Source organism: Natator depressus, chromosome 2 (genome assembly GCF_965152275.1).
Source record: "Natator depressus isolate rNatDep1 chromosome 2, rNatDep2.hap1, whole genome shotgun sequence".
In the NCBI taxonomy this organism is placed as follows: domain Eukaryota; kingdom Metazoa; phylum Chordata; order Testudines; family Cheloniidae; genus Natator; species Natator depressus.
In genome coordinates this window covers 17424942-17447920 of record NC_134235.1, presented here as the reverse complement: position 1 = coordinate 17447920, position 22979 = coordinate 17424942, and the positions used below count along the sequence as shown (strand labels likewise).

Here is a 22979-nt window from a genome sequence, read left to right as displayed (position 1 = left end):
CACAAAGGACATTATGCGATCATAGCTCCTAAGGGAAATGTGCCACTGTAAGAGAAAGGCCTGGGGAACTGTGCAGAGGCATTAGGCTGTCCTATCTGGGTGTCTGAAGTTCTACAGATTTGGAGGGCTGAAACGCCCTGCCCATTCCCACTTGAGCTGGGTGACATTTTTCACACTAAAGTTTGCCAGCAAAAAAATGCAGATCTGGCAACACAAGAAACATTTTGTGAATTTGTGTCAATTTCACTGAATTGTTTCAGTCGTTTAAAAATATTTTAAATGAAACATTTAATTTTGACATTTTCAAAGAAAAACATTTTGATTTTTCAATTCAACATGACTTTTTGTATCAAAAATTTCTTTAATTTTATTTTAAAAGCAATCAGAAACATTTAAAGATGCTTAAAATTGAAATAAATATTTCATTTGACTAAAACAATTTTTTTTAAACTTTTTGATTTGCCAAAAACTTTTAAAAAATCATTTTTGGTTTGATCAGAAGCTACTTCCCCCTTCTCCTGATTTTTCAGAATTGCTAGTGACTCGAAAAGTCTTATTCACTTAGCTCAAATCACATTGGGGGCTAAAGTTCTCCTCCACAATGGAATGGGCTCCACCTAAACCAAAACAGAACCAGATTGCTGGCATGTAAAATTAAAAAAGATTGTAGAGGAGTTTTTTAAACTGTGGGCTGGGGGAAAATCAACATGTGCATAGGAGCACATGGTTCAAACAGAGACACCCCGCAGGGGAGAATCGATTAATGCGGATTCTCTATGTCCTAGTAAGGAGCAGAGGATGGAAGAGGATCAAATACAGGTAGGATCTGATGAGAAACAGCCAAATGAAAAAGAGTCCCATTCACTTACATCACATAATGGCAGATAGCTAAAAGTGACACATTTTATAAGTGCTTATATACAAATGCTAGAAGTCTACATACTAAGATGGATGAGCTTGAGTGCCTGGTGTTAAATGAGAATATTGATATACTAGGCATCACAGAAACTTGGTGGAATGATGATCATCAATGGGATATGTTAATACTGGGGTACAAAATATAGAGGAATGATAGAATAGGTCGTGCTGGTGGGGGAATGAAACTACATGTAAAAGAAAGCAGTGAGTCAAATATAGTAAAAATCTTAAATTAATCAAACTGTACCATATAATCTCTATGGATAGTAATGCCATACTTGAATAATAAGAATAGAGCAGTAGGGATATACTACCGACCACCTGATAAGGATGGTGATGAGACTGTGAAATGCTCTGGGAGATTAGAGAGGCAATAAAAAATAGAAAACTCAATAATAATGGGGGATTTCAACTATCCCCATATTGACTGGGTACATGTCACCTCAGGACAGGATTCAGACATTAAGCTTCTTGACACCATAAATGACTGTTTCTTGGAGCCTCTCAAGAACCCACAAGAGGAGAGGCAATTATTGATATAGTCCTAAGTAGAGCACAGGATCTGGTCTAAGAAGTGAATGTAGCTGAACCACGTGGTAATCACAACCATAATATAAATTAAATTTAACATCCCTGCGGGGGAAACACCAAAGAAGCCCATCATGGTAGCATTTAACTTCAGAAAGAGGATCTACACAAAAATGAGGAAGCTAGTTAAACAGAAATTAAAAAGGTATAGTCCCCAAAGTGAAATATCTGCAAGCTGCAGAGAAACTATTTAAAAAACCATAGGAGAGGCTCAAACTAAATATATATCCAGAAACAACAATAACAACCCACCCCCCTCCTGCCCTCCAAAATGGGAAGAAGTCAAAAAAAAATACAACCAGGGCTAAACAATAAGGTAAAGGAGTCAGTTAAAGACAAAAAAGACATCCTTTTAACACTGGAAGTCAAACCTTACTGAGGAAAATAGAAAGGAGCATAAACACAAGTCAAGTGTAAAGTATAATTAGACAGGCCAAAACAGAATCTGAAAAGCAACTAGCAAAAGACACAAAAACGAATGGTAATTTTTTTCTAAGTACATCAGAAGCAGGAAGCTTGCCAAACCATCTAGTGGGGCTACTGGATGATCAAGGTACCAAAGCAGCACTCAAGGAAGACAAGGGAGATTCCCAGACCTGAGCCTTTCTTTTTAGGTAACAAATCTGAGGAACAGTCACCAGATTCAGGTGTCAGTCGAGGAGGTTGTGGAACAAATTGATATGTTAAATAGTAATAAGTCATCAGGACCAGATCGTATTCACCCAAGAGTTCTGAAGGAACTCAAATGTGAAATTGCAGAACTACTAACTGTGGTTTGTAACCGATCATTTAAATCAGCTTCTTTACCAGATGGCTGGAAGATAGCTAATGTGAAGCCAATTTATAAAAAGGGCTCCAGAGGTGATCCCAGCAATTACAGGCCAGTAAATGACTTTAGTACCGGGCAAACTGGTTGAAACTATAGTAAAGAACAGAATTGTCAGACACATAGATCAAAATAATTTGTTGGGGAAGCGTCAACAGGATTTTTGTAAAGGGAAATCATGCCTCACCAATCTACTAGAATTATTTGAGGGGGTCAACAAGCATGTGATCAATGGTGATCCTCCAGTGGATATAGTATACTTAGACTTTCAGAAAGCCTTTGACAAGATTCCCCACCAAAGGCCCCTAAGCAAAGTAAGCACTCATGGGTTGAGAGTGAAGTTCCTCTCAGAGATCAGTAACTGTTTAAATGACAAAAAAGAAAGAGGAGGAATAAATGGTCAGTTTTGAGAATGGTGAGAGGTAAATAGTGGTGTTGCTGGGGGGGGGGTGTTCTGGGACCAGAGTGATTGAACATATTAATAAAGGATCTGGAAAAAGTGGTAAACTGTAAGGTGGAAAAATTTGCACAAAATTATTCAAGATAGTTAAGCCCAAAGCAGACTGTGAAGAGTTACAACGGGATCTCACAAAACTGGGTGACTGGGCAACAAAATGGCAGATGAAATTTAATGTTGATAAATGCAAAGTAATGCACACTGGAAAACATAAATGCCAACTACATATACAAAATGATTGGGTCTAAATTAATTGTTACCGCTCAAGAAAAAGATCTTAGACTCATTTTGGATAGTTCTCTGAAAACATCTGCTTATTATGCAGCGACAGTCAAAAAAGCTAACAAAATGTTAGGAACCATTAAGAAAGGAATAGGTAACAAGACAGTAAATATCATAATGTTAGTATATAAATCCAAGGTACGTCCACACCTTGAGTACTGTGAGCAGTTCTGATCATCCCACCTCAAAAAACATATATTAGAATTGGAATAGGTACAGACAAGGGCAACAAAATGATTAAGGGTATGGAGTAGCTTCCATATGATGAAAGATTAAAAACGCTGGGGCTGTTCAGTTTGGAAAAAGAGATGAGTAAGGGGGGATATGACAGAGGTCTATACGCTCATGAATAGTGAGGAGAAAGTGAATAGGGAAGTGTTATTTACCCCTTCACATAACACAAGAACCAAGGGTCATGCAATGAAATTAATAGGCAGCAGGTTTAAAACAAAAAGGAAGTACTTTTTCACACAACACACAGTCCACCTGTGGAACTTATTGCCAGGAGATTTTGTGAAGATCAAACTATAACAGGATTCCAAAATAATTAGATAAGTTCCTGGAGGATAGGTCCATCAATGACTCTTAGCCAAGATGATCAGAGATGCAACCCCATGCTCTGTGTGTCCCTAGGAGTCTGTTTGCCAAAAGCTGGGAGTGGACGGCATGGGATGGATCACTCAATGATTGCCTTTTCTGTTCTTTCCCTGTGAAATATCTGGCAGTGGACACTGTCAGAAGACAGGATACTGGGCTAGATGGACCATTGTTCTGACCCAGTATGGCTGTTATGTTCTTATATTCTAATGATTGCAAGAAAACTCTGGTAGCTTAAGCTTAAGAAGTTTCCTGAAATGCCTTCATAGAGAAATAACTGGTCTTTTATTTCTATTCAATAATAAACAAACCCAGATCAAAGGCTTACTACAGATAAACTTTATAAGGGGGTTAACATTCACCCTTTAAAACAAGTCCCAAATAACTGTGATTGGAATTTTTATTTATGATACTTTCTAGACCATTTCTGCATTGAAATACGAAGTCTCTGAATATTTTTTCACCAATCTGAACTTTATCCTCATACCAGTTTAGAGGGATTTTTATATTCTTAGTCTCCATATTAAAAAAAGAGATGATTTTAGACCATATAACCTTCTTAAAATATCCTTTCCAATCTCAACCCAATCTGCTCTTATTTTAAAAGTTGTAAATACTGACTGTTGATTAAAAACTAGAGCTGTAAGAGCTTGATAAAACCTGCATGACATGTAAGCTTCTTTAAAAACAAAATTTCAGATCTCATCAGCCTCCAGAGAGCTTTATTACAGCAAATGGAAAAAAATGAGATGGCAACTGCTGAAGGGAAGCAAGAAAAAATACTCCTGAAACTGGAGATGTAAGGGAAATAAATGGAAAGCAGAAAGAAGGAACTTGCTTCTTAATCATGGTGTCAGATTTCCATCAAATCCTGGATCCCTTTCCCAGCCCAGACTAAGCAAAACAAGGTAGACATTCAGATCTCCACATGGATAGGCAATGTGCCACTGCTGTGTGTAACTAGCACACTGTTTAGTTTCTATATTGGTAAATTGTTAACAATCCAACAGGAGAAGAGAGATCTGGGGGAGGGGGAGGTTACAGATGGTTTTCCATTGAGACAACAGATGGTGGGAGAGCATGTGGGGGACAAATTGTTAGCACTAATCCTTTGATATTTCTAACCCTCCTCTAGCCCTGGACAAGGTTTCTTTACCAGCACAGTATCAGTAGGTATAATAGAATATCAGGGTTGGAAGGGACCTCAGGAGGTCGTCTAGTCCAACCCCCTGCTCAAAGCAGGACCAATCCCCAGCTAAATCATCCCAGCCAGGGCTTTGTCAAGCCTGACCTTAAAAACCTCAAAAGGAAGGAGATTCCACCATCTCCCTAGGTAACCCATTCCAGTGCTTCACCACCCTCCTAGTGAAAGTTTTTTTTCCTAATATCCAACCTAAACCTCCCCCACTGCAACTTGAGACCATTACTCCTCGTTCTGTCATCTGCTACCACTGAGAACAGTCTAGATCCATCCCCTTTGGAACCCCCTTTCACGTAGTTGAAAGCAGCTATCAAATCCCCCCTCATTCTTCTCTTCCGCAGACTAAACAATCCCAGTTCCCTCAGCCTCTCCTCATAAGTCATGTGTTCCTGTCCCCTAATCATTTTTGTTGCCCTGCACTGGGTGCTTTCCAATTATTCCACATCCTTCTTGTAGCGTAGGGCCCAAAACTGGACACAGTACTCCAGATGAGGCCTCACCAATGTCTAATAGAGGGGAACGATCACGTCCCTCAATCTGCTGGCAATGCCCCTACTTATACAGCCCAAAATGCTGTTAGCCTTTTTGGCAACAAGGGCACACTGTTGACTCATGTCCAGCTTCTCGTCCAGTGTAACCCCTAGGTCCTTTTCTGCAGAACTGATGCCTAGCCATTCAGTCCCTAGTCTGTAGCGATGCATGGGATTCTTCTGTCCTAAGTGCAGGACTCTGCACTTGTCTTTGTTGAACCTCATCAGATTTCTTTTGGCCCAATCCTCTAATTTGTCTAGGGCCCTCTGTATCCTATCTCTACCCTCCAGCATATCTACCTCTCCTCCCAGTTTAGTGTCATCTGCAAACTTGCTGAGGGTGCAATCCACGCCATCCTCCAGATCATTAATGAAGATATTGAACAAAACCAGCCCCAGGACCGACCCTTGGGGCACTCCGCTAGATACCGGCTGCCAACTAGACTGGAGCCATTGATCACTATCCATTGAGCCCAACGATCTAGCCAGCTTTCTATTCACCTTATAGTCCATTCATCCAGCCCATACTTTAACTTGCTGCCAAGAATACTGTGGGGGACTGTATCAAAAGCTTTGCTAAAGTCAAGGAACAACATGTCCACTGCTTTCCCCTCATCCACAGAGCCAGTTATCTTGTCGTAGAAGGCAATTAGATTCGTCAAGCATGACTTGCCCTTGGTGAATCCATGCTGACTGTTCCTGATCACTTTCCTCTCCTCAGAGTGCTTCACAATTTTAGGTAGATAAGAAGTAGATTTGGACAGCCTAGCAAAACTCCACTCACCCTGGGCAAGTAGTGTTTTGGGTGGGTGAGTGAAAGAAATACAGAGGAAACAAAGTGGTGAAGTAAAATGGTATCTTTTCAATTGAACTGTACTTGAAATTGTAGAATTCATAGGAATTTGTCCTCTCTTCCCTGAAAAGGGAGCCCCTCTTCACAAGCTGGCAGATTTCCAGGGATAGCCCTACTGGTTGTAACCCCTGGTACACTTGGCCCCAGCTTCCACTGGAGCCACATGACCAGGCACTCTTATTGGTCACAGCCCCCCCCCCCCCCCGGCACCCTAACAGCCTCCCCAGAACAGACAGAAGACCAGCAGGCTGCTGAGTAATCGGCAAGGTGTAGTCAACAGAGCCTAGAGTGATTAGGCCTGGGCAAGACCTGAACCAGAGGCTGTGAACCAAAGTCAAGCAATGTATTAAAGCAAATGCCTCTAAGTGCAGTGTCCAGTACACGAACTTGGCAGAGATTCTGCTAACATTGCCAAAATACACTGAATATGGAAACACAGCAGGCTAGCACAAGAACACCCCAAACTAGCACGAGATAGGATGGTTTGACAGAAGTGATAAATAGGGACATTTTGTCTGAATCATCAGGAGAAAGGTACGGGGGGAGCGGGGGCGGGGGGAACGAACATGTCACAAAACACATACGTTGTTTGTCTCAGTCTACAACTGTTGGGGTACCTCGCCTCAACTCTTTATCTGGCTTAGGGGGCAGTGGAAAGTCCCACCACTGACGGGGCTGGTCAGTTGTCACGGGCATACATGTATTAATGTCTCTGTAGAAGCTACAGGGTGCTATTACCATACTTTATTGGCAATAAACCTGGCTAGGCACCTTCATCACTGAACGGAGGCTGTGATCTTTCTGGGCAGTTCTATCAAGGTCTGTTGAATCAGCTACCTGTGCAGAGCTGGGACAGCATGCAGAGAGGACACACTCATGCCACAGTTGATGACACGTAGGACCAGAGTAGGGCAGTGTGTATTTCCCAGTTGCACCTTGACCAACTGCTTCTTCCTTTGACCCATTCAGTCTCCCCCCACTCCCCCATCATGCGCTCAAATGCCATTGAGGTCTTTATGTAGTCCGGAGCAGTGGAGTAGAAGGTCTGTGGAGGTGACTGAAGCACTCCTTTTTGCTTGCGTGAACTACATCCATACCCAGAAGACCCCCGCCCCCTGTGGGTACATCGCAGGACAATAATGCAAGCATAGAAAAGGGCTGTTTTCTAGAAGTCTGGCTGATGTGATGGAGGGAGATTGTCTTCCCAGAAAACAAAGAAGCTAACAACAAAGGGTCTGTCTCCCTGCTGCCTTACTCCCTTTTTCTGCTGGGGTGGCTCCATTGGAACTGGCAGAACACAGTGGTGAATTACGACCCAAAGCATTTTTTCCTTTCTTTTTCTTCTTCAGGTTTCTAGACCTGATGAATTTTTCTGACTGAGTCTAAGCCAAATATCATCAGTCCCTGCACAGCAGTAATTGTGTAGCCCTGTGGGTGGTTATCTTGGCACTGGATAGGGGAGTTTACATTTTATAAATCATTCAGAACCTGCTGCAGTGAGGAGAGTAACAAATACTTACCATGAGAGTAAACATACATATCCAAGTGACACATTACGGGTTAAGCTGGTCATCTCAAACAAGTGCCCATATAGAGTCCTTACGCCACAAGACACCATCATGCATTGTGCATGCGTCACACATTTCAGAGAAAAATATATTAGAGAGGTTTTTTAATCTTTTTATTGGCACACTTCTTCATGAGCCTGATCCAAAGCCCATTAACGTCAACAGGATTCTTTCCAGTGAATCTGTTGGATTTTGGATCAGGTCCCATATCTCTCCACCAAGAAAGGCAGGCTTACTTAATAAAATGAGTCTAACTATATAGACCTTGGGTGGAGAAGAAAACTTTAACTAACACACTGTAGAGACCTGGAAAGCTTAACTAAAATAGCTTTTCTATGCATAATAATGTTGTAATTTTGAGGTTTTATTTTGAGAGCTGTGCCTTGTTTGGAAGAAGGAAGTCTCCCCTTCTACGGTGTCTATTTCCAGACTTGAGGCATGAGAGTTTGCACTAGTGCAGTTTTCAGACGAGCAATTTTTTTTTGGAGGGGGGGCGGAGAAGGGTACAATTCTCTGGGAGATTTGTTTATCTTTAAATGGAGATATTTAAAGATTGATTTATCCAACCAGTTTCCAGTGGAGATCAATTACTGGATAAAGAGCAGAGTATCATTAATGCAATAATCATATGGACATTACCCCAGTGTGTGTATGTGTATTATATGGCTCATTTGCAAGTCAGGAACAGTGGATAAATAAAGAACAAATTTCATTTTCATCTCAGTGAAGCTTTCGACTCTGTCCTGGTAGCAAGTATACAAAAAACTTTAGCACTAAGGCAAACTGCATATCTGGGTTATGATTATTTTTGAAAAATGTGTAGCATATATTCCAGAAAATTAGCCCCACATTTCATTTTCATTGCCTTGCCCTAATGAAAGAAGAATTGCCCACTCTGTCTTTGAGGTAATACCAAGTAAGAAAGAAAAAATACACTATATTGGTCTTTAAATATTCTGTTCACAAGGTTGGTGGAGCACTGGCTGTAAGTCTTTTTGTAATGCTCCACGTAACATACTGGGCCCAATACTCACCTTGTGTAAATCAGTAAAGTCAATGGAGCTATGATGGCTTAAAGCAGCTGACAAACTGCCTGACAAGATATGCTTTGTTTTAACTTTAGCATTTTTGTTGCCTGAAACATCCATAGTTTTCAGGCCCAGGTGGGTGAGTGTGTTCCACCATTCCATAGATGAATTAACATACTGGTCAGTGTCATCAACCTGCTACATACAATTGCCTTCACAACAGTGGTGCAAGCAAACCAGTACGGTCAGGTTCGCTGTACCATTAAGACATTTATTGCCGGTGTGCCGTACAGGAAAGCCACATTCTGTATCGCTGAACACCGTAGGGATCTCCTGGGAACTGCAGTGGCGAAAGAAGAGGAATGTGGGGCTGCCAGGTGGCCCCACGCTGGCAGCTCCACCTCCTGTCTAGGGTCTGTACAGCCCTGCCGGAGGACAGGACTGGAGGTGGGACTGGGTTTGGTACAGCCGCACCGGAGGAGCTGCTGGCTCTGCTCCTTTCGCCGCTGCAGTTCTCAGGAGAGCCCTGCAGTTCAGAAATCGGTATCCACTGAAATTGGTATCCAGCACAGAGGGTAGACAGCCCCCACCCAGGTAACATGGGATGGAGGCTCTGGGCTGGGAGGAGTCACATGGGAGGACTCGTGGCCCCCCCTTTGGGTCCCTCCCATAAGTCACCTAGGCGTACCAGTAAGAGTTAAAATCTACTTGCACCACTGCTTCACAACAAGTTGTCTCAGCTGTGTTACCCCCACTAGCCCATCTTTTGTTTTTTCCACAAATAGGAATACTTGGGAGTCTTCATTTGTGAGGTTTCACTTTCTCAATCTGGCTTTCAAAGGTTCTAGATCTTAACCAAAACCAAGTTGCAAACTCAGATTTGATTTCTACGTGAAAACAGGAAAAGTATAGCCATAGCCTCTTCTTTGGATTTCACTGTCACACGTTGACCAGGTTTCTTGTGGTTTTATCAAACAGATAGAAACAATGCCAAGGAAGCATGCTACTGACTTATCACAATATCACTCACACCTAAGAGTGGCAAAAATTCTCCCTCCTTAGTTCTACTGTCATCCACATGTTTGGTATAGGGTAGTGTTTACCAAACTTGGGATTGCGCTTGTTCAGAGAAAGCCCCTGGCGGGCCCGGCCGGTTTGTTTACCTGCCGTGTCCGCAGGTTCGGCTGATCGCGGCTCCCACTGGCTGCGGTTCGCTGTGCCTGGCCAATGGGGGGCTGCGGGAAGTGGCGCGGGCCAAGGGATGTGCTGGCCGCTGCTTCCTGCGGCCCCCGATTGGCCGGGCACAGCAAACCGCAGCCAGTGGGAGCCACGATCGGCCGAACCTGTGGACGCGGCAGGTAAACAAACCAGCTGGGCCTGCCAAGGGCTTTCCCTGAACAAGCGGTGTCCCAAGTTTGGGAAACACTGGTATAGGGTAAGGGCCAGATTCTTAACATTATTTAGGTGCTGCTAGATGCCCAATGGGATTTTCAGAAGCACCTAGATGCCCAATTCCCAATGAGAGTAAGGCACCTAGGCCTTTTTGAAACAACCGGTGGGGCCACTGGACAATAAAGATGCTAAAGGAGCACTCAGTGAAGACAAGGCCTTTATGGAGAAGCTAGATGAATTCTTTGAATCAGGTAACAAATCTGAGGAACTCTCAGAGATTGAGGTGTCAGTACCGGAGGTTTTTGAAGAAACTGATAAATTAAACAGTAGCAAATCACCAAGCCTGTTGGTACTCACCCAAGAGTTCTGAAGGGATGCAACTATGAAATTGCAGCACTATTAACTGTGGTATGTAAACTATTGCTTAAAATCAGCCTCTGTACCAGACGACAGGAGGATAGCTAATGCAATGCTAATATTTTTAAAAAGTCTCCAGAAGCGATCCTGGCAATTACAGGCTGGTAAGCCTAACTTCAGTACCAGGAAAATTGGTTGAAACTATAGTAAAGAATAAAATTGTCAGACACAGATGAACATGATTTGTTTGGGAAGATCAACATGGATTTTGTAAAGGGAAATCATGACACACCAATCAGAATTCTTTGAGGGGGTCAACAAACATGTGGACAAGGGTGATCCAGTGGAGATAGTGTACTTGAACTTCCAGAAAGCCTTTGACAAGGTCCCTCAACAAAGGTTTTAGGCAAAACAAGTAGTTATGATATCAGAGTGATCCATGAGAGGACATTCCCTAATTGGTAAAAAGACATGAAACAAAGAATAGGAATAAATGGTCAGGGTTCACAGGGGAGAGGGGTAAAGAGCAGGTTCTGCAAGAGTCTGTAATGAGACCAGAGATGTTCAAAATATTCATTAATGATCTGAAAAAAGGGGTAAACAGTGAGGTGACAAAGTCTGCAGATGATACAAAATTTCTCAAGATAGTTAAATCCAAAGAAGACTGAAGAGTTACAACTGGATCTCAAAACTGGGTGACTGGGCAACAAAATGGCAGTTGTAATTCAATGTTGATAATTGCCAAATTATGCACACTGGAAAACAATCCCAAGTATACATACAAAATGAGGTCTAAATTAGCTGTTACCACTCAAGAAAGATCTTGGACTCATTGTGGACAGTTCTCTGAAAACATCTGCTCAATGTGTGGTGACAGTCAAAAAAGATAACAGAATGTTAGGAACCATTAGGAAAGGGATAGATAATAAGATTGCAAATATCATAAAGTCACTACATAATCTATGGCACACACACACACCCACCCCTTGATAACTGCATTGAGTTCTGGTTATCCTACCTCCAAAAAGATATATTAGAATTGGAAAGGGTACAGAAGGGCAACAAAAATGATTAGGAATATGAAACAGCTTTCACATGATGAAAGATTAAAAAGACTGGGACTATTCATCTTGGAAAAGAGATGACTAAGGGGAGATATGATAGAGGTCTATAAAATCATGGTGTGGAGAAAGTGAATAAAGAAGTGTTATTTACCCCTTTACATAACACAAGACCCAGGGATCATCCGATGGAATTAATAGGCAGCTGGTTTAAAAAAAAACAACCAAACAAAAAGGAAATATTTCCCACACACAGTGTCAACCTGTGGAACTTGTTGCCACAAGATGCTGAGAAGTCCAAAAGTATAACTGGGTTAAAAAAAAAACAGAACTTGTTAAGTTCATGGAGGATAGATCTGTCAATGGCTAGTAGCCAAGGTGGTCAGGGATGCAACCCCATGCATTGGGTGTCCCTAAGCCACTGACTGCCAGATGCTGGGACTGGACAATAGGGGATGCATCACTCAATTGCTCTCTTCTGTTCATACCCTCTGAAGCACCTGGCATTAGCCACTATCAGAAGACTGGATACTGGGCTAGATGGACCATTGGTCAACCAAGTACGGCCATTTTTATGTTCTTATTGCAAATTTTACCTGACATATCAGTGAAAGTCAATGGGATTTAGGCTCCTACATACTTAAGTCCCTTTTGAAAATTTACCCAATCCTATATATAAAACTGTTACCCACCATAAAATTCTGCATTTCCATAGTTATTTGCTTTCTTCACAGTAGGTGAATTTATCACAATGCATCTAGAATTTATGTTAACGTATCTAGCTATGAGCAAGGGATCAGTGGAGTTACTCCAAGTATACACCCATGTACCTGAGAATAGAATTTGGCCAATATGGTGCCCAGCTGAGAAAACCAATGATAACAATAAAAAAAAAGCAAGGGACCTGCATTATAATGAAAAATACCAATGACAAGGAGAACAAGAGTTGCTGTAGAATAACAAGAATTACATAATATGCAGCAGATGCTACCACATTAACTGTCCAATTTCAGCTCAGAGATGCATGGAAAAAACTGAATCACCTCCCCACCCCCACAAAAACAAAAAACACACATGGGGAGGGAGGGGAAAAGCATCATTCTGATAGTTTCACCTTGAATTTGCACTGCATTCCATAAGAACAAGCTATGATTAGCAAAGGCAAAAGAAATAAGCAAAACTGTTTTTGTTGGGGAAAGTGCCATGATTTCTATGTGGAATTTATCTAGACATACATACTACCAAGTCCTGTATTCCTCCATTAAAATATGAGTGCAATATTTGTATTCTAACATATCTGCAGGTGCTTACTGGAGGATCAATGCAAAATCCCCCAAACACCACCAAAACATTTAACGGCTTTATGCAGTCTATACCATGCTGGCCAATGTTGTCTCACCCTTTCCTTGTACTCTCCCATCTGTTGTGTCTTGTCTTAAACTTAGATTGTAAGCTCTCTGGGGCATGCACCTGTCTTCTTCTTCTGTAATTATACAGTACCTACTACAATGAGGTCCTGGTCTATGACTAGGGCTCTAAGGCAATACAGTAATACAAACAACGACCACGTGTTTGTGGGATCAGCCCCTTAATCTCTGTGTGGTAAATATGCACTATAATCCCCATTTTACAGATGGGGAAAACAAAGAGAAAGATAGATGTGCCCAAGGCCATGCAGCAAGTCAATATCAGAATCAAGATTAGAACTCAAAATTTACAAGCAGTCAGCCCCTTGTTCAAACCTCTAGATCATGCCGCTTTTTGTGAATAGAACACGAGCTTCTCTACTGCATTCCCATGCAGTTGGCCCCAGCATCACCCCCTGCATTTTGCCTATAGGAAGGAGGAGGGGAGAGAGACAGCCAGAGTGTACTGTATTCTGGCAATGTCAAACTGCTCTAAGGTTCCTTCGGGGGCCATTGCCACCTGGAGTAGTATCCAGCAGTGCCTAGGCTGCTCTAACTTACCTGGGACCAGTACAGATCAATCCATGGAATCAAGGAGCTACCGTGAGATGCCTGTGTTGCCCAGCTGATAACACAGAAGAGAATCTGATCCACAATGTACTGTGTATCTACTGAACATGAAATCTGTGTTTAATAATGACATTTTTATTCTGAATCAGGGTGGCTTTATGTTCCTCAAAGAAGAGTTTACACCATGATGTGGGGAGTGGTTAGACAGACTTTTTAAATGAGGGAGGGAATTTGGTGGCAAAGAATTGAACGGAACGGAGCAGAGTTTCAAGTAAAAATATCTCCCTTTTAATCATCCCATTCACTCCAATGAAAGGGAACCCTAGGGTTACAGGAAACCAGAAGAGTGTTGTATGTTATACATATCTTTAAAGCGTGGCTATCTTTAACCTGTTTACATGAATGGGGAGAAATAAAACCAAACGCAGAATAAGCAGGGCTTATGGCCTCAGTAAGTCAAGAGTTTTCTATACTAATGAGGGACTCCTTGGATAATTCTGATTAAAGCTAAAGTAGAGAACATACTGATATGGTAAATTATGGCAGTTATTTTTTGTTACATATTTAGCGCAGTTCTTTGATTCACTTCTGTACACATCCCTGCCTTCAAATGACCTTAAATTCTCAGAAATCAAAGAAATAAGCATGTATCTAGAGGGCAGGGCTGAGCAAAAGGCAGAATTTCCATCCCACAGGAAGTTCCAGTATTTCCACATTTGTGTTTATCCTAGATTGAGACAAAAAGCTGAAATATCAACGTTTTTCATAGAACAAAATATTCCAAAAGATTTGATTCAGAAATATTGAAATTTGTTTTGACAATTTCAGTCAAAACACATTGACAGTCTTGAAATCAAAATGTTTGTCTAGTTTTTAACCTGACCGTGCATATTTTGTTTTGAGAAACCTCAACATTAAATTGCATTTCCCAGGTGTGGAGGAGTGCCTCCTAAGAGTTGTTGTTCACCACTCACCTCCATGGGCCAGGCTCCCTGGACAAACTACATCTCCCATCATGCACCATCAGTCATGTGACTCCAAAGATGTAACAAGCTTGGTCAGACTTGAATCTGAGTTGCATCTGATGAAGCGAGCTGTAGCTCACGAAAGCTTATGCTCAAGTAAATTTGTTAGGCTAAGGTGCCACAAGTCCTCCTTTTCTTTTTGCGGATACAGACCAACACGGCTGCTACTCTGAAACCTGTCATTATGAGCGATGTAGTCCTGCAGGGAGTCGAAGCCATAGGAGAGAATGGGGACCTGAACTACAGTTCCCTTGAGGCAATATGCCATGATGGGAAATGCAGTTTGATATTAACTGATTTGAAACATTTGGGACCGTTCAACGAAACAAAATATTCTGATCTGTGTCTGACCTCAAATTTTGTTTAATTTTCCCAGTTGAAAAATCAAAAATATTAAGCAAAATTGAAATTTTCCAACAGAAAATTTTGATTTTAAATTCCCCAAAAGAGTATGGTGACCACCCATCCACAGTCCTGCAATGCAGAGTTCAAGTCCTGATCTTGGGTTGAATGTTTCTGGGACAGTATTTGTCCTGGGTTCCCTGCGGTGCCACTCCACACCTGCCCAAGGCTCAGGGGTAGTGCCAGTCTCTTCCTGGCTTAGCCCTTAGCCTGCCCCCCACCACAAGGTTCCGCCCCTGCCTCTTGTTCCTCCCTGATGCCCCACCCCCTGGCCAGGCCAGAAGCTGGAGCTAGGCAGTAGTAAGTGCCACCCAGGGAGCCTGGGCCACTGTGGGGATCCCCAAACCCTCCACCTACCCTGGGCGGCACACCTGGGTGGTGGGGACATGAGTCAGGGGCTGCTCTTAAGCACCTGGCCCCCTGCCCAGAGCAGGTGAAGAGTCCAGGTCACCCCACAGTAGCCCAGGCTCCCTGGACAGCTCTTACCATGGCCCGCCTTCGGCTTCCAGCCTGGCTGGGCAGCGGGGCCTCAGGGGAAGGAGGATCAGTGGGTAGGGATGCTGCATGTATCCCGCTTTTGCCGTTTCAAAGGGTGGTCTCCTTATGCTGATGGGGGAGATGGGGAGAGGGAGCTGAAGGGGGTACCTGTGGCAGGGTTACTCACTGGAAGTGGAGGGCAGTATTGTTCCCTGTCTCAGTGGCAGGGTGACTGGTGCAAGCCGTCAGTCAGTGCCTCCCTGTGGTACCCTGTCCCCATCCACAGAGCTGGGAGCTGGGCCTGGATGAGCAGGATCCCACAGCACTGGATGCAGGGGCATGGACCAATCAGGAAGGAGACCAATTGGGGCATCTTTCTGATCTGCAATGTCTTCTCTGCAAAAATATGAGACATTTCCTGTTATTTGAAAAACCTGCCTGGACAGAGGACGGAGCCTCAAAAAAGTACTAATGGCTGGGAAAACCCAGATGTACGGTAACCCTAGGCAGGATAGTGCAGAGATAAATGTCAAGAACATTACACAACTTCTGGATCTCTCAACGTAAGTTTGGCAAAAAGGGAAGGAAATAAGGAGAAAACCATTTACATATATAATAAAATTAGGCTAATTTCATTAGTGAATTAAATGGCAACACAATTTATATGTTGAATGCATACTGGTGCTAAAACTAGTTTAAATGGCAATGCAGCGTAATGGCACTGATTTAGCATTCGGTGGGTGCAAAGCGAGTTTAACGTATACACCCAGGAGGCAGAGTGAGGGTGTATACAGGAGAATGAACTACTGCATGAGAAGGGTGTCAGAGTAGGCTCCTCTGCACAAATGAGGCAAGGAAGAGATTTCCTGATGAAAGCCTTTGAGATGTCATGTCATCAAAATACAACAAATGACAGAGCATGACCCTCACTTAACCAGTATAAATCCATTCACATCAGTGAGGTTACAAGTGTGTAAGTAAGAGGAGGCTCTGGTCCTAGTGATGTATCAGCTCCAATTTATATCACAGCAGCAGCATTTCTCTGGATACCTGTCTCTGGTTTTCCGTCTCTAGCCTCAGTCTTGCTTCTACGCATCTTCTGGTCTCTAAGAAGGCTTGGCGCTGAGCTCTATCTGATAGGTAGCTGATGAAGATTCCTGCTGTATTCATACACATAAACAACACTGCCGGAGCCGCTATCTGAAACAGACAAGAAAAACAGCACTTTGATCAGACAACTGAGGCAGAAATATCCATTTAAAAAGGGAAAAGACTGCTTAAAAGTCATGTAGGCTGGAAAACTAAACAGTTAAGAAAGTTAGTAGAAAAAAAGTCTTGGATCTTAAAGGTGTCAAACATATGAAACACTCTGCCTGCAGGAGGAAATATGCAGTATTTGTGGGGGCATTAAACTCTGGTTGAACCACAAATGATGTTTCCAAGAGCTGACTCACAAAGCCCTAGTCAAGCATAGTTACAAACACAATTAAGAATTTTTCCATAGTCCCGTCTGTAAAAGCAGCATTGTGATGCTTTGTGTGAGAAGTGAGCCACATAAAAAAGAACCACAAAAGGGCAGATTAGCCATTTAATTTTGAATTGTTGTTACTGTTTTAGTATTATTGACACTCGAAACAACCTCATTATCAGCTGACAACGAACTGGCACGCATATTTCTGAACAAAAAACCCGACACGAACCCAAGGCATAAACAAATACTTGCAGCATGGCTGTGGTATAAACAGAGGTCTTACTTCATCCCTACCACATTAAAAGGTTAAGGAAACATTCTCCTCTCCTGTAACTGCAAACTACACTCTGTGCTAGTGGAAGGGGCATCCCAGTTTCTTCCTCTTCTCCCCTCCATAAAGTTTATTTTAGCTTGGGGCATGCCTGGAGTCGCGCCTCAGCTACTGTGAATTTGCAGGGCTCAACTGTCTTTAAATGGGCTATGCTGATTTACACTAGCTGGGGATTTTGCCCTGTGAGCACAATTTACAAGGTCACTCTAATTCTGCTTGTTGTCTCACTTTCCCCCAGACCGTCACAAATTAAACTCCTGGGTCTGGTACTACTCAATAGTTTCATAAATGACTTGGATAATGGAGAGCAGAGTATGCTTATAAAATTTGAGCACGACACCAAGATGGGAGGGATTCTGAACACTTTGAAGGACAGGATTAGAATTTGAAACTACCTTGAAAAAAAATATGGAGATTTGGTTTGAAATCCACAAGATGAAATTCAATAAAAAAAACTGCAAAATACTTCACTTAGGGCTAGTCTACACTGGCAACGCTAAAGCACTGTTGCTCCCAGCGCTCTAAAAAAACCCACCTCGATACGCCTGGGAACCGCGATACACTGGCACCGTACAGCGCTGAAACTTGCTGCGCTCAGGGGGGTGTTTTTTCACCCCCCGAGCGAGAAAGTTGCAGCGCTGTAAATTGCCAGTGCAGACACGCCCTTAGGAAGAAAAGAAAAATCAAGTGCACAGCTACAAAATGTGGAATAATTGGGTAGGCAGTGGTACTGCTGAAAAAGGATCTGGGGGGCACAGTGGATAACAACTTAAATATGAATCAACCACGTGCTGCAGTTGAGAAAAGGCGATTATCTCTGGGGTATATTAACAGGAGTGTTGTATGTAAGAACAGCAGGTAATTGTCACATTCTCCTCAGCACTGGTGAGACCTGAGGAGGAATACTATGTCCAGTTTTAGAAGCCGCACCTTAAGGAAGATGAACAAATTGGAGAGAGTCCAGAGGAGAGCAACAAAAAGGATAAAAAAAGTTTAGAAAACATGACCTATGAGGGATGGTTAAAAAAACTGGGCATGTTTAGTCTTGAAAAAAAGACGGGGGCGGAGGAGGAGACCTGATAATGGTCTTCAAATATGTTAAGGGCTATTATAAAGGGGATGGTGATCAGTTGTTCTCAGTGTCCACTGGATTCAGGACAAGTAGTAATGGGCTTAGTCTGCAGCAAGGGAGATTTAGGTTAGAAAGTTTTTCCTAATATCTATCTATAAAGATAGTTAAGCAATGGACTACATTTCCAAGGGAGGTTGTAGAGATTTTTAAGAACAAATTAGACAAACACTTGTCAGGATGGTCTAGGTTTACTTGGTCCTTCCTCAGCATAGGGGGCTGGACTAGTTACCTCTTGAGGTCCCGTCCAGCTCGACATTTCTATGATTCTATAATCCCCTGATGGTAACCTAGGCAGGCCTACGTTTTTCACTCACCCGTAACAGGTGCCTGTGTTTTTGTCTAGTTTACCGAAGTAACTCCCCCCTTTTCTTGAGAGTGTCCCTCTTTAAATTGCTACAGTCCTTTAATACTCTTGTTTCCATATATATTCCCATTTTGGCACTCTTAACATCTGTCAATTGGTTGAGGAGAAGTGTTCATCCTGAGCCATTCCTTTACCCTCCTCTTTGGTTTTCCTTATAGCCCCCTACTGAACTAAACCAATGGATCCATACTGGAGAGAGATGTTTGTAGAAGATTTTAATTTAGAGATGCTTCCTCAGTACTGGAGTACTGTCATGGATGGATATAAACTGTTCAGGAAGGACAGGCAGGGCAGAAAAGGTGGGGGAGTTGCATTGTATGTAAGAGACCGGTATGACTGCTCAGAGCTCCGCTGTGAAACTGCAGAAAAACCTGGAGAGTCTCTGGATAAGTTTAGAAGTGTGAGCATCAAGGGTGATGAGCATTAGAAGTGTGAGCATCAAGACTCCGTGGTGGGAGTCTGCTGGTAGACCGCTGGACCAGGGGGATGAGGTGGACGAGGTTTTCTTCCGGCAACTAACAGAAGTTACTAGATCACAGGCCCTGGTTCTCATGGGAGACTTCAATCACCCTGATATCTGCTGGGAGAGCAATACAGCAGTGCACAGACAATCCAGGAAGTTTTTGGAAAGTGTAGGGGACAATTTCCTGGTGCAAGTGCTGGAGGAACCAACTAGGGGCAGAGCTCTTCTTGACCTGCTGCTCACAAACTGGGAAGAATCAGTAGGGGAAGCAAAAGTGGAGGGGAACCTGGGAGGCAGTGACCATGAGATGGTCCAGTTCAGGATCCTGACACAAGGAAGAAAGGAGAGCAGCAGCATACGGACCCTGGACTTCAGAAAAGCAGACTTTGACAACCTCAGGGAACTGATGGGCAGGATCCCCTGGGAGAATAACATGAGGGGAAAAGGAGTCCAGGAGAGCTGGCTGTATTTTAAAGAATCCTTATTGAGGTTACAGGGACAAACCATCCCGATGTGTAGAAAGAATAGTAAATATGGCAGGCGACCAGCTTGGCTTAACTGTGAAATCCTTGCTGATCTTAAACACAAAAAAGAAGCTTACAAGAAGTGGAAGATTGGACAAATGACCAGGGATGAGTATAAAAATATTGCTCAGGCATGCAGGAGTGAAATCAGGAAGGCCAAATCACACCTGGAGGTGCAGCTAGAAAGAGATGTTAAGAGTAACAAGAAGGGTTTCTTCAGATATGTTAGCAACAAGAAGAAAGTCAAGGAAAGTGTGGGCCCCTTACTGAATGAGGGAGGCAACCTAGTGACAGAGGATGTGGAAAAAGCTAATGTATTCAATGCTTTTTTTGCCTCTGTCTTCACTAACAAGGGCAGCTCCCAGACTACTGCACTGGGCAGCACAGCATGGGGAGGAGGTGACCAGCCCTCTGTGGAGAAAGAAGTGGTTCAGGGCTATTTAGAAAAGCTGGACGAGCACAAGTCCATGGGGCTGGATGCGCTGCATCTGAGAGTGCTAAAGGAGTTGGCGGATGTGATTGCAGAGCCATTGGCCATTATCTTTGAAAACTCATGGCGATCGGGGGAGGTCCTGGACGACTGGAAAAAGGCTAATGTAGGGCCCCCATCTTTAAAAAAGGGAAGGAGGAGGATCCAGGGAACTACAGGCCAGTCAGCCTCACCTCAGTCCCTGGAAAAATCATGGAGCAGGTCCTCAAGGAATCAATTCTGAAGCACTAGAGAAGAAAAAGTGATCAGGGACAGTCAGCATAGATTCACCAAGGGCAAGTCATGCCTGACTAACCTAATTGCCTTCTATGATGAGATAACTGGCTCTGTGGACGAGGGGAAAAGCAGTGGATGTGTTATTCCTGGACTTTAGCAAAGCTTTTGACATTGTCTCCCACAGTATTCTTGCCAGCAAGTTAAAGTAGTATGGGCTGGATGGACGGACTATAAGGTGGATAGAAAGCTGACTAGATCGTTGGGCTCAATGGGTAGTGATCAATGGCTCCATGTCTAGTTGCCAGCCAGTATCAAGTGGAGGGCCCCAAGGGTTGGTCCTGGGGCTGATTTTGTTCAATATCTTCATTAATGATCTGGAGGATGGCGTGGATTGCACCTTCAGCAAGTTTGCAAATGACACTAAACTGGGAGGAGAGGTAGATACGCTGGAGGGTAGGGATAGGATACAGAGGGCCCTAGACAAATTAGAGGATTGGGCCAAAAGAAATCTGATGAGGTTCAACAAGTCCTGCACTTAGGACGGAAGAATCCCATGCACCGCTACAGACTAGGGACCAAATGGCTAGGCATCAGTTCTGCAGAAAAGGACCTAGGGGTTACAGTGGACGAGAAGCTGGATATGAGTCAACAGTGTGCCCTTGTTGCCAAGAAGGCCAATGGCATTTTGGGCTGTATAAGTAGGGGCACTGCCAGCAGATTGAGGGATGTGATCGTTCCCCCTCTATTCGACATTGGTGAGGCCTCATCTGGAGTACTGTGTCCAGTTTTGAGCCCCAGACTACAAGTATGTGGAAAAATTGGAAAACGTCCAGCAGAGGGCAACAAAAATGATTAGGGGACTGGAACACATGACTTATGAGGAGAGGCTGAGGGAACTGGGGATGCTTAGTCTATGGAAGAGAAGAATGAGGGGGGATTTGATAGCTGCTTTCAACTACCTGAAAGGGGGTTCCAAAGAGGATGGATCTAGACTGTTCTCAGTGGTAGCAGAACGAGGAGTAATGGTCTCAAGTTGCAGTGGGGGAGGTTTAGGTTGGATACTGGGAAAAAAACTTTCACTAGGAGCGTGGTGAAGCACTGGAATGCGTTATCTAGGGAGGTGGAGGAATCTCCTTCCTTTGAGGTTTTTAAGGTCTGGCTTGACAAAGCCCTGGCTGGGATGATTTAGTTGGGGATTGGGGTCCTGCTTTGAGCATGGGGTTGGACTAGATGACCTCCTGAGGTCCCTTCCAACCCTGATTTCTATGATTCTAAGGGATAGTATTGTGATCATAGGATTCTGAAGATGTGCTCTGGAGGCCGGGGTTGGGAACACCACATGGCTGGGTGCAGAAGCTCACTACAGAAGCTCTCCAATTTGTTTTATTAAAGTTGTGTTCCTTTCTCACTCACTGGTTATTTAATGAACCCAAAGATCATTACATGGTATCAGAAGTGCTGAATGAGAAGGAAACCGCAGTCATTTTGAAGTTAACTCCTATGTTTGCAACTAAAAACAGAGACAAAGGGAAGCACCAGAGAAGCATGTGGAGCATCAGGCATGGAGGCTTTTGCATGTATTTGGTGAGCACAGTAGTAGCTTGTCTAGCTTAAGAAAGCAGGGTGGGGAAGCCAAAAATTGATGTGTTGCAACCTCCTTCCTGTCTGCAATTGTCAGGCAATGGTGCAGAGAACTGTAAAAAATTCAGAGATTTGAATTATATTTAACTGCCATAGGGGCAGAAGAGAAAAACGATAAAGTGAAATCATGTATCTTTTTGCATGTTGCTGGGGAGAAAGCATTCAATATTTATAACAAGTTTAAGTTTGAAGAAGGTGGAAGCACGAAGTAAAATAAAATACCGACTGACTAAATTTGAGGAACATTGCATGCCAAAAAGGAATGAGACCTTTGAGAGAGAAACATTTTTACATCCATGATAACACCATAGACAACACTGATAACACCACAGAGCAATGTGTCACAGAATTAAGAAAACTCAGTAGAGCCTGTGACTTTAGTGAGCTGACAGTCTCTGGTCAGAGATAGAATCATTTGTGGCATTGAAGACAATGTGTTGAGAGAAACAGCTCCGTGAAGGAGACTTAACTTTAGAAAAAGCTCTCCAGATATGCAGGGCAGCAGAAACTGTGAAAGCACAAGCCAAAGAACTATATTCACCAGAAAGGGTGAATCCATGTTCTAAGTACAAAAGAATATAGCCAGAATAGGTCAAATCAAAGAGTGGAACCAATCACTATGCAAACCACTGTGAGGGGGAAGACTGGGTACAGATGGATCACAGCATGGCCCCAAACAGTGTGTTGCCTTTGGGAAACTGTCATAAATGTGGGGAAAATAATCATTTTGCAAAATGCTGTAGATACCAAATGCAGAAAAGTCAAGTGCATCCAGCTCCACAAAGGCCTTATGAGAAGGTCAGCACTGA

General features: G+C 43.2%; 1 protein-coding gene across 2 annotated transcripts in view; it reads right to left on the bottom strand.

Moving 5' to 3' along the window:
• ADCY8 (adenylate cyclase 8) overlaps positions 1-22979 on the bottom strand; it is a 176073-nt gene that overhangs the window by 106491 nt on the left and 46603 nt on the right. For both annotated transcript variants that reach the window (XM_074943847.1, XM_074943848.1), the window contains exon 2: positions 16589-16738. In XM_074943847.1, the coding sequence (XP_074799948.1) occupies positions 16589-16738 (150 nt within the window). The remainder of the gene's footprint in view (positions 1-16588; positions 16739-22979) is intronic.